This window comes from Dasypus novemcinctus, chromosome 5 (assembly GCF_030445035.2).
Source record: "Dasypus novemcinctus isolate mDasNov1 chromosome 5, mDasNov1.1.hap2, whole genome shotgun sequence".
Classification (NCBI taxonomy): Eukaryota; Metazoa; Chordata; class Mammalia; order Cingulata; family Dasypodidae; genus Dasypus; species Dasypus novemcinctus.
The window spans coordinates 22,226,407-22,242,797 of record NC_080677.1 but is presented as its reverse complement, the minus strand read 5'-3'; the positions used below and the strand labels follow the sequence as shown (position 1 = coordinate 22,242,797).

General features: G+C 42.2%; 1 protein-coding gene across 7 annotated transcripts in view; it reads right to left on the bottom strand.

The window, feature by feature from the left end:
* Nucleotides 1–16,391, bottom strand: part of ELMO1 (engulfment and cell motility 1) — a 559,155-nt gene that overhangs the window by 14,858 nt on the left and 527,906 nt on the right. For all 7 annotated transcript variants that reach the window (XM_058296771.1, XM_058296773.2, XM_058296772.2 and 4 more), the window contains 2 exons: nucleotides 14,628–14,735; nucleotides 5,497–5,579 (listed from right to left, as the gene is read on the bottom strand). In XM_058296771.1, the coding sequence (XP_058152754.1) occupies nucleotides 5,497–5,579; nucleotides 14,628–14,735 (191 nt within the window). The remainder of the gene's footprint in view (nucleotides 1–5,496; nucleotides 5,580–14,627; nucleotides 14,736–16,391) is intronic.

The following is a 16,391-nucleotide window of genomic DNA, read 5'->3' as shown; positions in this document are numbered from 1 at the left end:
TTGATCATTGATTACTGACAAAGGGATGCTGTAGTCTCCAATATAATAATGGATATGTCTATTTCTCTCTCTGTTCCATCAGTTTCTGCCTCATATATTTTGATGCTCTCTTGTTGGAAGTATCCACATTTAGGATTCTATTAATATATCTTCTTGGAGAATTGACCCCTTTATTATTATGCTAATTTTCTTTGTACCAAAGTGTGATTTGTCTGAAATTAACACTACTCCAACTTTCTTTGGTTAGTGTTAGCATGATATATCTTTCTCTGTCCTTTTACTTTTAACCTATCTATGTCTTTATATTTAAAGAAGTTTTTTGTCAGCAATATATAAATTTGGGTTTTGTTTTTCATCCACTCCGACAATCTCTTTCTTTTAATTGGTATATTTAGATCATTTACATTTAAAGTGATTATTGATAGAGTTGCATTAATATCTACATATTTGTGCCCTTTTTCTTTTTGTTGTGCTTGTCCTTTGTTTTCCCCCTCTTTTTCTGCCTTCTTCTGTTTTACACAAGCATTTATTAAGATTACATTTTATCTCCTCTCCTGGCATAAAAATTATATACTTAAAAAATTTTAGTGGTGGCCCTCAAGTTTAAAATACATATTTTAACTAGTGCAAGCCCACCTTCAATTAATACTATACCACTTCACCTGTAGTGCAGGTACTTTATGATAGTGCATCCCAATTCCTCCTTTCTATCCCTTATGACTTTACTGTAATTCATTTCACTTATCCATCTGCTGTAATCATCCCCATATATTGGATGTAAAGTATTATTACTTTAAACAAGCAGTTATCTCTTAGATTAATTAGGAATAAAAATAATTTTACTTTCATTTATTCCTCCTCTGATGCTCTTCCTTTCCTTATGTAGATAGAAGTTTCTGATCTATATAATTTTTCTTCCACCTGAAGAACTTTTTCTTTTTTAATACTTATTGCAGAGCAGATCTGCTGGCAATGAATTTCCTCAGTTTTTGCCTGAGAAAGTCATAATTTCTCCTTCACTTCTGAAGGATAATTTTGCTGGCTAAAGAATTCTAGATGGGTTTTTTCCCTTTCCATACTTTAAATATTTCACTCACTCTTTTTTCCCTTGCATGGCTTGTGAAGTCCAATGTAATTCTTATTCTTGTTCCTCTATAAGTAAGGTATCTTTTTTTGCCTCTGATTTCTTTGAAGATTCTCTTTGCTGTCTTTGGTTTTCAGCAGTTTGAATGTGATATGCCTAGCTGTAACCTGTATTTTTCTTGTATTTTTCCTGTTTGGTGTTCTTGAAGTTTCCTGGATCTGTAGTTTGGTGTTTTTCATTAGTTTTGGAATATCAGTCACTATTACTTCAATAGTTCTTTTGCTTCATTCTCTTTCTTCTCTGGTGTTTCAATTATGGGTATGTTATACCTTTTGCAATTGTTTCACTGCTCTTGGATGGTCTTTCCTGCTTTTTCCCCCTTTCCATTCTTTTCCTCTTTGCGTTTAAGTATGGGAAATTTCTATTGATGTATCTTCAAGTTCATAGATAATTTCTTTGACCATGTCATGTCTCCTGATGAGCTTATCAAAGACATTCTTCATTTCTTTTTTTTTTCAAAGATTTATTTTATTTATTTCTCTCCCCTCCCCCCACCCCCCCGCCCCACGCCCCAGTTGTCTGTTCTCTGTGTCCATTTGTTGCGTGTTCTTTTGGTCCACTTCTGTTGTTGTCAGCGGCACGGGATCTGTGTTTCTTTTTGTTGCATCATCTTGCTGCATCAACTCTCCATGTGTGCGGTGCCATTTCTGGGCAGGCTGCACTTTCTTTCATGCTGGGCGGCTCTCCTTACAGGGCGCACTCCTTGTGTGTGGAACTCCCCTACACGGGAGGCATCCCTGCGTGGCACGGCACTCCTTGTGTGCATCAGCGCCGTGCGTGGGCCATCTTCATATGGGTCAAGGAGGCCTGGGGTTTGAACTATGAACCTCCCATGTAGTAGACGGACACCCTATCCACTGGGCTAAGGCTGCTTCCCTCTTCATTTCTGTTAGAGTGCTTTTAATATCTAGGTTTTTCTAAAATTTTTTAAAGAGTTCCAGCTCTCTGCTTACATTACCTATCTGTACTTGCATGTTGTCTACTTTTTCCATTAGAACCCTTAATACATTACTCATAGTTATTTTAAATTCCCTGTCTGGTAATCCTAAATATCTGTGTTATATCTAAGTATGGTTCTGATGATTGCCTTGTTTCTTCAGACTGTTTTTTCTTGACTTTTGGCATGCCTTATAATTTTTTGTTGAAAGCTGGATATGTCATGCTGAGTAATACAAACTGAAGTAAATAGGCCTTTAGTATGAGGATTTGTGTTCATCTGGCTAGGAGTTGGGCTATGTTTCATATTAGTTATATGTTCCAGAGGCTTAAAATTCCTGTGGTATCCTTGTTTTTATCTCCCCTCTTGACTTTATGCTCCCCTAAATCCTCCTCAGAGAGAGTCTGTGTCTTATACTGCTTTCAGTTATAATCAACTGCTATTATACTGAAGTCTTGTTGCTATGGTGGTAACGTGTGGATGAAGAGTAGTGTTCTTTAATATTCCTATTAAATCTCAATCTTCTAGCAGGCCTGTGTCTTTAGACTGTGACCTTTACAAGTGCTGTCCAGTGGTATAGTCCCCCTCCCTCCTACATCCCCGACTTTTTCCTTGGTTATAAAGTTCCCAAACTATTTTCATGAAGTCTTGATCCCCATTGACTAAGTTTCCCCTGCTTTAGGTGATATCAGCAGGGTAGAAGGGGGATAGAATGGAGGCAGCCCTTTTCCCCATTTGGAATAAAACTCTGGAAAACAGGACTTCATTATGAGGGAAACTCGGGTATTTTACAATTACTTCCCCACACCACAATGCCAGAGTTATGAAGGGATCTTTCCTGTATCTTCACCTTGAAGATCTGGTAGTTTTTCTTGAGGTAAAGGCCATGCAGGGGACCTCCTAAGACTGTGGTTTCTGGAAATATCTTACTCTCATACTAGTCCTGACTCAGCTCCCATCAATTCATCAAAATTACCATTTAAATGTTCCTACCAATTTATGTCTCCTGAAGATTCTGCTTCAGGTAATCAGATCTTGGCTGGGACTCTCTTGATGTTCTTGATTCTCCACATTTCAGGGTGGCAGTTTGTCCTGTGACCTTGGTTTTCTAATGGGTCCAAAAAAGTTGTTGATTTTCAATTTGTCTAGCTTTCTCCTGTTATAAGGATGGAAGTGATGACTTCCAAGCTTTTCACATGTTGGAGATGATATCTCCATACTTATTTTACATACTTTCCTTTATCTTGAGGAGGACCAAGGAGGGCTTGAGTCCTGCCCTCCAACTAAATTCCTCCTGGCTGTCTCTGGGTTATATATCCGTATTGCTGTGGATTTCCCTGCATAGCTTCCTGCTCAGATCTAGTTGTTAGTATAACCATGGGGACCTTGGCTGGAGACAAGCAGAGCCTGTGCTTCTGGCTCTGGACTGCAGGGAACACCTGATAAGTAAAAAATATGGAAATCCCTACTGGTGTTGAAGGAAGACAAGTCACAGGAGGCAAATTGTGTGAGCTGGGGGATTTACTGCCACAGTTAAGGATGCTCCTCAGGAATCTGCTGAGCAGTAGAATCCCATCCTCCCACATCATGGAGAAGGGCATAACAGACAGCCCCAGATGTGCTGTGAAACAGATGACCCACAGGCCCTGGCCTCTTAAGCAAGCCATTACAAAATTATGTTGTCAGTGAAGTGTACTATATGATAGATGTTGTGATAGGCTTAAAAATAAGGAATTCATATGGACTTCAGGTGAGTTGTACTTATGTAACTTCAGAAGCAAAGATCTGTTCCCAGTCTCCTGTATCCTTCCCTCCTGTCTCCCTGAATAGTACTTCCACAGTCCTTCTCTTATTCCTTAACCATGGATAGGGCCATCCTTTGAAGACCTGATTTCCCCTTTGTCTTAGAACTTTAACTCTAATCAGTCAGTAGGATATGTTTAATTTTGGTGCTCCTCTAGCTACTGTAGCTGGACAATAAGGACGTGACTTATTGATCTATGTGATATTTTGGTGTGGAGATATCTGGAGTACCCAGATAAACCTGGACACTTTTGCCCATGAATGGGCACTATGTATCACAAGATGCCAATTAGTATAAACAAAGCATTGGCTCCCTGATTGTCCCTCCAAGGGCAAGAACCTCCAAATTGGGGGCAAGATATCTCTCCCATCTCTTTAGACCATTCCTTCTCATTCCCACACCCTCTGTGATGGAACACGGGATGTTATGGTGATGGATGATCAGTTGACCAGGAGGGGATGGAAAATATTGCAATATGAAATGGGCTTTAGCAATTGTATTAGTCAGCCAAAGGGGTGCTGATGCAAACTACCAGAAATTGGTTGGTTTTTATAAGGGCATTTATTTGGGGTAGGAGCTTACAGATACCAGGCCTTAAAGCATAAGTTACTTCCCTCACCAAAGTCTATTTTCATGTGTTGGAGCAAGATGGCTGCTGACATCTGCAAGGGTCCAGGCTTTCTGGGTTCCCTCTTCCAGGGTCTTGCTCCTCTCTGGGTTCAAGGTTCCTTTCTTCCTGAGGGTTGCCTCTCTTTCCTCTGTGTGCTTACTTCCCGGGGCTCCAGCTTAAGGCATCAGCATCAAATCCAACATCAAAACCTGAACATCAAAAACCCTCCACTCTGTCCTTTGCCATGTCTTTTATCTGTGAGTCCGCACCCACCAAGGGGCCAGCACTCAATGCCTTACTGACACAAGAGGTTCACTTGATCCAATATAATCTCATGTCCAGAGGAAAAGACCAGTTTACAAACATAATCCAATATTTCTTTTTGGAATTCATCAATAATATCAAACTGCTACAGCAATATACACGTTTTGGGGGAAAATTTTCTCCTTTGAGCAGGGTTTGAGATATTCACAGTCTGCTTTTCATGATGCCAAAGGAGATCAGGCCCTTAAAATTTTCTAGGATTCCTTGAACCAGCTGATCCCTGCCTTTCCCAGGCTTCACTGAGACCTCAGGGAGGCTTCAACAGCAGAAGAAAATGAAAGAGACTGGGAATGAGATGGGAGAAGGAAGTATATGAGCAAAAATCAGAGATGAGGAAAGGCATGGGGAAGGGCTGGGGATGAGCAGGGAAGGCTTGAGAAAGGACTGGATGGTGGTAACAAGAGGGCAATTCCTGGAGTTGCTAGACACAGGAAGAGTAAGAATGGAAGAGAAGATGGTGGGGATGAGCAAAGTAATCTGTGAGAGAAAGAATAAGACTAAGGGATGTAAAAGAAATCAGGAAAGAGGGAAAGGAGAGCTGAGTAAGAGGTGTGTGATTGCATGCATGCACACGCACACGCACACACGTTCACTGCTAACGAAGAAAGGCTGGCTCCACCAAAGGCCCCGATTGCACTGTGCCGACAGAGCTATTTGAAGTAATATCAAAATCATACCTTGTTTTGTTTAAGGGCACCTTTCTCTTTCATATGAGGGCAGTCCTTTCCCGTCACTACAGCTTTGATATCTGCCACCGGCACTGTAATTCATAAAAGAAAATGAAAGTAACTAAACCATGTGAAAGCGTAGATGTCAATAAAAAAGGAGGACCAAACATTGAGTCTGCTACCACAGGTACTGTCCCAAGAAACCACTATAGAAAAAGAAAAGTAGTGAAAAGGGGAGAAGGTAGGCCGTGTCTCAGGACTAGAAACGAAAACATGCTGCAGTCAAAAGCATCACTGGGGAGAAAAGCTGTGTTGATAGGTGAGTTGGGGTCAGTAAAACAATTAAGAAAAAAAAAAACAAAGACCACTTAAATGTCATAATAGTGATAATGTTATAGCAATAGAAGCCGCGGTAATAATAACAGTGCTGTGGGGGCCGACAGTATGGAAGGCTTCTATGTGCCAGGAGCAATGCCAAGTACATTGCATATACAGCATCTCTTGCCACAGTATCTAAATCCACTTGGTTTCTGAGTCTTGGATAATAAAGGAAAGCAGACCCATCTCAAAAAATGTATCCGCATCTAAATACTTCCTGAATTCTCATTCCCCAACTCATTAGATTCTCCTAACAGTTCAGTGTGGCAGGTTTTGTTATCCCCACTTTACAGACAAGAAATTGAACCGAATTAAACAAAAGGAATGTTCCTTTCTGAAGGGGAAATGGTAGCTGGCAGCTATTTTGGAGATTCTGGAAATAACAAACTTCAATAAAATGATGTTATCTCATGTCTTACTCAGGACTCGGGAGATAAGAAGGAAAAAGTGGAAAGGTTTGTGCATTTAAACTTTTTGATAAGATTATCTGAGAAAGAAGGAAGTAGGGTGGTTTGGAACTTTAATTAAAAATGCAGTCTTCCTCTATACTGCAATCCCTAAACCTTAGGTCCAAGAAGGGACTTTGAATTCAGGGACCTGAGCACCTGGATCAGCTTTACCAAAGGTGGCAACTGAGGATTTGTGAGAGCTCCAAGTAATCAATTTCTTAGATTTCCTGAATGATGACGATAATGAGAGATTTCATAAGTTCACAGACTTTTCTTATGGAATTGGATCTTGGGGGTGGTTTTAGAATATGAAACCCCTAGAGCTTGCCCTAACCCTGTAGAAGAACGGGGTGGAGGGGGAATGTGGTGAAGCTTCAAGGAATCTCTGCAGGCTCCCTGCCATCTACACCCCACCCCCAACCAAGTAGCCACTGGCTGGAATCCTTGAGTAACTGTGTGGAACAGTTCTTTGCCAACCCATGTGAGTTATATGATGTGCATGAGAAACTTTTGTTGTGCTAAGCCACTGAGATAATGGGGGTTGTTTTTTCCTGCAGCATAATGTAGCCCATCCTGACTGGTAGAACCCTTTACCTCAGACCCCTTCTGGACTGGCATCTTCCTATTGGTGGCCCCTGTGATTCCTGAACTTATCTTTGACCCTGAACACTGACTTCCTTCTCCTCAAGTCCATTTTCACAACCAGTTGGCCCTATTTCCCTCCAGTGGCCTATCTAGTTGCCTAGTTACTACCTTGGGAGGGGAAATGTAGATGCTTTGGGAAGTTGGTTTACTTTTCATTGGAAAATCTACCATTGAAATGACTTTGTGATATCATTAACATAAGAATTTACAAAAACATTCCCAAGCTTCAAATGGTATGTGAGTCACAATTGCATTGTATTATATAAGATATACATAATCTTATATAATACATAACATGGCCGATGAACTAGACAGAGTGTCTGTAATCTATAAATAGTTAGGCATCCCTTGGCTTTGAAACGGCATCATATGGAGTGGGATGAGAGTAACACATGAGTCAGTCAGGGGGACAGACTTCAGCATCTCTAATGGAAGCCTTCAGGGGAAGAAAGGCACTTTTCCACTGGGCTTTGTTGCAGGACATATTTTATGTTTTTTACATGCATTGTCCCCTGTCAAGGAGACAAGCTGCTATATCACTCAAAATTATGGTTAAAAAGAAAATACAAAATACTAAAAATATAGTGTAGTTTTTAGAGGTTGTTCTTTGCATACTTTGTCTTAAGAGATTAGGTTTTGGCAGGGCTGAAATGCCATCCTCTCTATTCCCACAAGCAGAAGCAGAGGCTAAGACCTGAATCTTCTGCAGCTAAGGAGGAGCAGGAAGGGGAGACTTGGTGACTCCAAAGCCTGGCTGATGTTTAGATCAGACCTTTTTGTATGGGGACAAGATAAAGAGCCAGGTGAAGGAAGGTCACAGGTGAAGGAAGCACACCTCCCCTTTCCTCCTGTACCCCCACTTATTCTCACATTTCATTGTAAGATGTGAGAGGGGAATGACTATGTGGGGCAAGTCTTCAATGGTTGCAAAGCTTTCTTCAGTCTGAGCTGGAACTGACATGATCTAATTCCAGGCTCTTATTTCATAGGTGGGGAGACTGAGACCTAAAGAGAGGGAATAAATTAGGCTATATCACACTGCTAGTGGGGGAGAGAGCTGGGACTGGTGCTCTCTCTTCCCCGCCAGGTGATTGCTGGCCCATGGCTTCTCCCAATGTTAAAAAGGTGCCAATACCCCCAGATCATGCTGAGCACAGCCCAACTGTGGCTTTCACTTCACCCATGTACTCTTTTGGTTGCTAACATCAGTGGAAGGGACTTTAATTGTGATTTAAAACAAAATTGTGGTTGCAAAAGTAAATGGGGCCACCGTGATGGAAAGAGCTTTGGCTTTCATAACTGGGAGCCAGATCAAGACAGAAACGAGTCCTAGGAAGAAGTTATTAAGCTGCGAGCACTTGCTGTGTGTGTAGTCCAGAACTAGAAGCACCTCTGTGTACAGGTACTGAGGAGGGACAGGCTGACCTCAGTGCATTCAGGAAGAATCTGGCCTCTCTACGTGGCAGGGCAGCCAAGCAGCTCAGAAGGGTGGGAAGGCTGTGCATGGCATCAGAGTGCCTGGGCTGGGATTTGAGAACTACCCGCTGGCTGTAGTACTCTGGGCTTAACTTCTCTGAGCCTCAGCTTCCTCTCTGCTGGGGGAATGACTTCCTAGAGTTGCTTGGTGAATTAGCTCCCAATGCTGGAGTGACACTCACACTTGGCTTGTAATCTAGGCTATATTGGAGTAGTGGGTGAGCATCCGGGCCACAGGGCCAGAGGGTTCCTTCAGCTCTTTGTTCTACTACTCCCCTCCATGTGACTTTGAGCAAGTTACTTAATCCTTCTGTACCTCAGTTTCCTTATCTGTAAAGCAAGGGCACAAATACGCCCCTCTTCAGATCCTCGACAGGAGAATTGCTGTAGAGCTGTTGGTGCAGCACCTGGCATACAGTACGTCCCAAATGCTGATTGTGAGTAGAAGTTAATTCTCTCTGCAGATTGCGGGACCTGAATTATTCACCACGCTTCAATGACCCAAATCACCCACTTTGCCTCGCGCATTAGCTGGCTCTCTTCATCTACAGTAACGGGCTTAATCTCCTCACTGAGGAGGTGAGGCTGTGCTTCTCTTCCCCAGTCCCTTTGATGTGGGAGTGAGATGCGCTGGCCTAGATTCTTTCAAAGGGAGGCCCTAATGGGTCCAGAGCACGGCTGGAAATCAAGGAGCCTGGCGTTCAGTGGGGGTGGTGACAGGCTGTAAACCCTGCGGGGAGGGAGGTGGGCTGAAGGGGATGGAAGGTTATGTGGATTTTTGAGGACCATATTTCCTGCCAAAAAAAGGAACACGAGAAGAGAGATTTCCTATGCCTTTAGGGAAGAAGACAGCTAAGGAGAGACCCTCAATCTTCCCTGGCTCCAGTATATTTAAAGGATGCAATTATACTCTTGGATTCATCAATATCTCAATATTCAGTACTGATTAACTCAAGGGGCGGAAGACAATTTTCCCCTTGGTCTCGAGAGAGGGCAATCGTACATGGCATGAGCAATGGCACTTAATGTTAATTAAAGGCATGTTGCATTTTTCTAGTGGAATGAGGTTTCTGGCTTTTAGGGGCTCCAAGAGGGTGGCTATTTGCTCCAGGCAGAATGTCAAATTGGAATTAAATGCAAACCAAGAGGCAGGCAGGAAACAGCAAACTTTTTCCTAGGCTGGGGGCACACACTATCTTTATGTGACTGTGTTACATGAATAAATAGCCCCTGCCTGGCACACATGATATAATCTTACCAACAGAGTCACACATGTATACCTGCCCCTCCCTCCAAATGGACACACCTGTACTCTCACTCACTCCCGTATGCATTCTTGGTTTATCTTGCAATGGAGAAACTTTATGGAATGGTCCTTTGGAAATTTATACTGTCGCTTTGAACCTTGCAGAAGAAAGGACATACAGGAATTCTGGAGGCACTAGCAGGAGGGACTGTGTAACCCTTTCCCATCACTACACAACCACTGGAAATGCCACGTGGAGATAGGCAGCTCTGACCTCCCTCTTCTCCTGCAACCACTCTGGCAAGCCAGCTCTCCCCTCGCCCCACCTGGATTCCCTGATATCAGGCTCCTGGTTCTTAACCCCATATTTTTACGCCTGGGGTCTTAGAGTGAACACCTTAGTAGGGTTGGGGACATTACCTTGTGCACAGGACACAAGGTTCAGGTGTTGTCTACCCCTTGAGCCTTCTCTGGGAGCAGGGCCATCAGCTTCCTAAGCATCAAGACCTGTTAAAATGGGAGTGCCATGTATAAAGTGAGCGCCTACTGATTGAATGCCAATCTTTGGGTTGAGAAATGGATTCTATCCCTATAAATGTGGGGATAATTAATAGCCCCAATGAATGGGAGAGCAGAGTCATTAGGCCATGTGGAAAGCAATGAATCAAGTTGTGTTCTTTTTGTCCAGACTACTTTCCCTACCTCTACATCAAGTTAAGAATGGGGCTGTGGGGCCACCTAAGAAGCTGGCTGCACCAATCAATGATCACCTCTAACTTTTTTCATTTTACCACTGTACAACTGTGATTTCAAATCACTGGCCTATGAACTAGCCCTAGTTCATGAGGATTTTTCATCAGTTAATAATAAAGAAAATGAGAACACTGGTATCTTTTTTTTAAGCTAATTTAATTCAGCAGAAGGGATTGTCCTTTATTCTAAGATTAGGTCCTTCTGACCATTCTCATGATCAAGGGACCTTTCCTTTATGAAATGATTGTAATAGTAAATTTTCATTAGATTTTTTTAATATTCTCATTTGCCAAAGTCAAGGTTGGCAACCTTCTATCAATTAACTTAACTGTTTTCTTTTAACTCCTTGATGAAAGCCAAGTTGGGGAATCACTGTGTGGGATACAGGGCAAAACCTAGCTTAGCAGTTCTCAAACCTGACTGTGCATCAAAATCCCTGGAGGGTCCGTTTAAACACAGATTGCTGTGCCCTGAGCATTTGCCTTTCAGATACAGTCTCAGGTGATGCTGCTGTTGACGGTTCTGGGACTGCACTTTGAGAACCACGGGGCTAGGAAGGCTTTCTGAGACGTGGAGGGGGTAGTCCTCATCAGTAGGCAGAAGCCCGGACCCTCCCACACAGCAGTGGGGCAGAGGCTGTCCCAGGTCCTCTGCAGCCAAGAATTTCAGATTTCTTTTCTTCTTCACTGCAGTACCCATGGGAGTTGGGGAGGCTCTTCTATGAAAGGAAATGAGAATGATTTCTGAACGAAATAACACTGCAAAGACCAGACTGTCCTATTTTTAAGCGGGAGGAAGAGTGGATGTTCCAAGCTGGCTGTCTGTCAGCAAGAGGCTGAATATGTCCAGAGGTTTCCCACTGAAGGATTTATTTTCACCTCCGATGGCTGTGAGCTGTAGGGAAGGCAGTTCTTGCAACAAGGCTGAGGGCTTGACACACTAGTCTGTCTTATCCTTCAGGCAGTGAAGCTTGGTTGTCAAGGTGGGCCCCTGGGTGGGGAATGGGGAGATGAATAGAGTAGATGGAAGGGGGGATTAACTGGTGAGCAATAGAGCTGTTCTGCATGATTGTGCGATGATGGATGGAAGCCATGTCAAATCTCACCAAAAATTTGTAGGGGTATATGGTCTAAAATGTAAACCGTAATGTAAACCATAATGTAACCAAAAATTTATAAAAGTGTACAGTCTAAAATGTAAACCATAATATAAACCATATCATAACCATGGTTGGTAGATATGTTTCAATATTTGTACATTAGTTGTAGCAAATGTAACATCCACACGTAAAAAGATCATTGCTGGGGAGAGGAGAGGAGGGAGAGGATGTTGGGTATGTGGGAGTCCCCTGTATTCTATACGTGATTTGACTGTGACCTAAAACTTTTTTGAAGACATAATAAAAAGAAAAGATGTAAGACACTGAGGAAGAAATGGAAGAGATTGCCATGCCAATGTACATACAGGGCAATACCTATTACAGTGATAAAAGGCAAAACGTCAAAAAGTTTTTATGATATTTTTCATTTTTTAATACCCCAATTTATTTTTTACTTTATTTTAGTTTTTCTAAATTAAGTATTTTATTTCTAATCTTTAAATCTATCATTACTATTTCATTTTCCTATTTATTCAATTTGGCAATATGTTAGGCTTCATTTTTTAAGAAGTTTTGGATTACAGAGGGGTTCAACTTTGGCAGGGGAGGAGCACTGGTATGGAGTGTCATTGATGGGGGATGCATGGGTGGGAGGGAGTTTTCCAGGGCATGCATATAGGGTATATAGATATGTTCAGATGTTCGTTGGGTATTGACACAGTGGGTAGAGTTTCAAGTGACAAATGAGGGAGTGCTGAGTTCCCATCCTGGGGAGCTCTGTAGCATTCTCCAATGGAACAGCAACAATCCCTGAAGTCCAAGGGTAAAGACCAGTGAAGAAAGATAGTTCAATGATGGGCCCTTAATACTCATGACTATGCTTATGAACCCATGTGCTTTAAATTTCAACTTGGCCTAGAGCTGCAGAGTGCTTAAGTGTTACCTCCTGAGAGCCTACGTGTTGCTCAAATGTGGCCACTCTTTAAGCTAAACTCAGCATATAAATGCATTACCTTCCCCCCCAGTATGGGATAGGACTCCTGGGGATGAGCCTCCCTGGCACTAAAGGATTACAATCAAGCACTGGCTGGTGATGCAACCGGAAAAAGATCTTGAATAAAAGGGGGAAATGGTAAAGACAAATGAGTTTAATGGTTAAGAGTCTTCAAAATGAGTCGGGAGTTCATCAGAAACATACGCACTTACGTACGTCTCAGCAGAATCTCAGAGACAGCCAAAGTAGATACAACCCCAGGTAGTGGTGCTCCTGAGGGCTATGGAGACACCCAGGTCCTACAGTCATGGCAGATAGCTCTGAATTTCAGTGCCTTGCCAGTGGGTCCTACTTTGGAATTTGTACTCCTGAGTGTGATTGAATTGGACTTAGATGCGACTTCTCTATACATACCCCTTCTGTCACTTTTACTAAACCTGTGGTTGGTGCTGGGGTTGGTGTATGCCCAGGAGACTTGAATCTCTGGTCTGTTCATTTGTCAGCTGGACCCTGGACCTCAGCAGAGTTGCAACACCTACTCTCCAGTTCGTTGGACTTACCCAGGTCCACTAACAAGGAGGTGAGGATGGTCAACCACCACACCAAGGAACTGAGGGAATCTACAACAGCAAGCAGGAGAATCCCATCCATCAGCCATGTGGCATCTAAGCCCGCTCTTCCCAGGGTCCTCAGGATGGAGGGCTAAAATATGGATTAGAGTGGACTTACTGGTATTCTACTATAGAATTATTGTGACTCTAGAAATGGAAGAAATTATATCATTGATGTGGAGACAGTGGCCATGGGAGTTGCTGAGGGCAGGACAGGGAAAAAGAGGTGTGATATGGGGGCATTTTTGGGACTTGGAGTTGTCCTGAATGATATTACAAGGACAGATTCAGGACATTATACATCCTGCCATAAACCACTGAATGGACTGGGAGAGAGAGTAAACTACAAAGTAAACTATAATCCATGATGTGTAGCAGTGCTCCAAAATGTATTCATCAAATGCAATGAATGTACCACACTAATGAAGGAAGGAGTTGGGGGTGTGGGGAATGGGGTACATGGGAACCTCTTATATTTTTTAATGTAACATTTTGTGTGATCAATGTATCTTTAAAAAAAAGATAATAAATAAATTAAAAAAAGAAAAGCAGTCCAGATTTGACTCTGATGGGTGTGGAGAGCAGGTGCTAAGACTTGGGGGTAAAGAGTCTTATCTAGGACATGCTTATCTGACTCACTGCAGTGTCGATGTGACTTTTCAAGGTTATTCAAAATTAAAAGTGTCCTGATTTGTTTTCTCACTCTTTGATTTCTCTACCTGGGATGTCCTCTGAGGCTATGTTCACTTCATTTCGTTCCTCTTCCGAATGAATTCATCACCCTTGCATATGTTAATGTTTCCTTAATGCTCTGTTTACTTTGTACCCCAAACACGTTCAACAAACCTGGCACCTGGCTTGGTGTTGGGATAAGAAAGTCCAGCATATTATCGGCTCCTCAAAAGCAGACATGTTAAAGCAGACAGCATATGGAAAAAGCAACTCAATACCAACAATTCACGTAATATTTAGCAAACAATAAGGTGTCACCGACGATAAATTTTCAAAGTATCTGACTTGCTTCTTTGGAGTAAGTCAGCCATTTTTGGATCTGCCATTAGCTCTGCACTGTAATTATACGGTACACTAAACTATAATGAATAGATGTGGTTGGAATCAAGCATGTAATTCATATGAAATTATTTTGTTTTGTCAGAAAAAGGACAATTGTTAGAATCACTTTTATATTCTTTTGCTCCTTGAAACCATCAGGGTAGTAATGCCAAAGGGGCCATTTGAACCCCAAGTTTACATTTTTCAGGAAAAATTCTGTGAATATCCCTTAATATACTCTTCCCCGTTCAGCTCCAGACCCGAAATCCACCAACGTCTTGAGCTTGATGAGAATCTTCAGGCCAAGACTTATTACAAAGGAGAAAACATATCCAAATGTTTATCCGGGTTGAAAGTTTTTCTCCATGATATTTTGCGGTTAAAAGAGCAACCGACCACCCCAAACTCAGGCCCGCTCTATAGGAGAGTCACTTACGTTTGTCCTGCAAGGAATCATGGGGCACTTCTCCCTGAGGACTTTCTTCCAAGTCTCCATAGTGTAGGACCTTGTGATTTGGTGAAAGTCGACAATACCAGAATTTGTCTGGGGAAAAAAGAGTTTACAAGGTAAGTGATTCTGGTTTCCAAAAATATCAACATCCGTATTTCCTAATACCCTTGGCCTGGAGAAATAAGCAGTTTATTTGCCCTTAGGTTTGCTGGAAGGAATGAATTCTAACACTGTGGGCAGTTAGTTCCCTTTGGATTTTGATATTTTGTTGGCACCAGTCCTGCTTGGTGTAAATTTGGTTTTTATGGTGAGACCTTTGGGAAGGGTATTAACTCCCTCAAGGTCAATGGCAATAGGTTTTCTGAAGTGATGGTTTCCAGAAGGTATTTTGCCATTATCTATAAACCTTATGGGATCTATTCCTTATTCACTTAGGTCTGATAAAAAAAAAAAAGTTTTCCTGGAACTTTTCTGTTTCTCTCTTCCTCTCTGAGATTTTAAGATTATTGTAATGGTTGTGGGCAAGGCCATATCTCAGTGACCCTGACACATCACACCCCACCTCTAAATCTCATACACACAAATCAATCAATGGACGATTGTTAGGATGGTGGAGGTACTAACAAGGGGTGGAATTCCTTAGGAAATAATGCAAATAATTCAGGGATTTATCCACAGAGAGGGCATTCCCAATCATTCTCCTCTTTAATTCTTAGAGTTTAGCTCTCTGAATAGGCATGACCAGAGCCTTAGGATCATTCTTATAAATAACTCCCTTAGTTTTACCTGCTCACTCCCTCCTCTCACCCACGTATAATAAAATACAGTGAACAAGCCTGTGAAGTACAGAGGAGGAAGCAAAGAACACTTTTTATAAGTAAGGAACTTGAACAGTGACAGCAATCTCTGTGTAACTCCTAAAGTTCAAGGCAGATGCTGCCTCCTCCAGGAAGCCTTCTTTGGTTACTGCAGCTAGAAGGATTCTCCCCATCCTCTGAGCTGCTCCAGCATCTTTGAACCATTCACATGTCTCGGACTGATGTCTACACACTAACCATCGCAGTATTCTCCACTGTCTGCTGCAGGACCTAGCTAAGCAACCTGCCTTAGTGGCTATACTGTGAGATTCCAGGACAGTTGTCAGTCCTGTTGTGCAGAGAAGGCAGGGGCTCTCTGTGACGGTCACAGGCATCATAATTGCACTGTTCCAATCCTTTGACACTGTGCCTGGTGCAAAGAATTTGCACAGTTGTGATGGTTAAAGAGGGACTTGGTCAAAACACCTAAGGCACAAAACACCCAAGGCTCCTAAAGTCTATTTTTACCTGTAAGCCCCTTTGTACCATCGTGCACTCTGTGGCTTTGGTCAAGTCACCTCATGATTACATCTACAAACACAAATGGTTTTGAAACTGCTCTGAATCAAAAGCTCTCCATGACATTTGAAGAAAAGCGTTTTTCCCATTTAAACGGCTTTCATGGCAAATCCATGTTTTTTTTTAATTTTAAAATTTTTTATTATATATGTATTTTTAATACTTAGATCACACAAACTGTCTATGTGCCAGCTGGGCCCTGAGCTTCAGCAGAGTGGCAACACCTACTCTCTGGTTTGTTGGACTTGCCAGGGTCAGCTAACAGGGAGGTGACGATGGTCAACCACCATACCAGGGAACTGAGAGAGTCTACAGCTGCACAACCATGTTTTAACTACAGTTCTTATAATAGACAAAAAAGTTTTAAAAATGA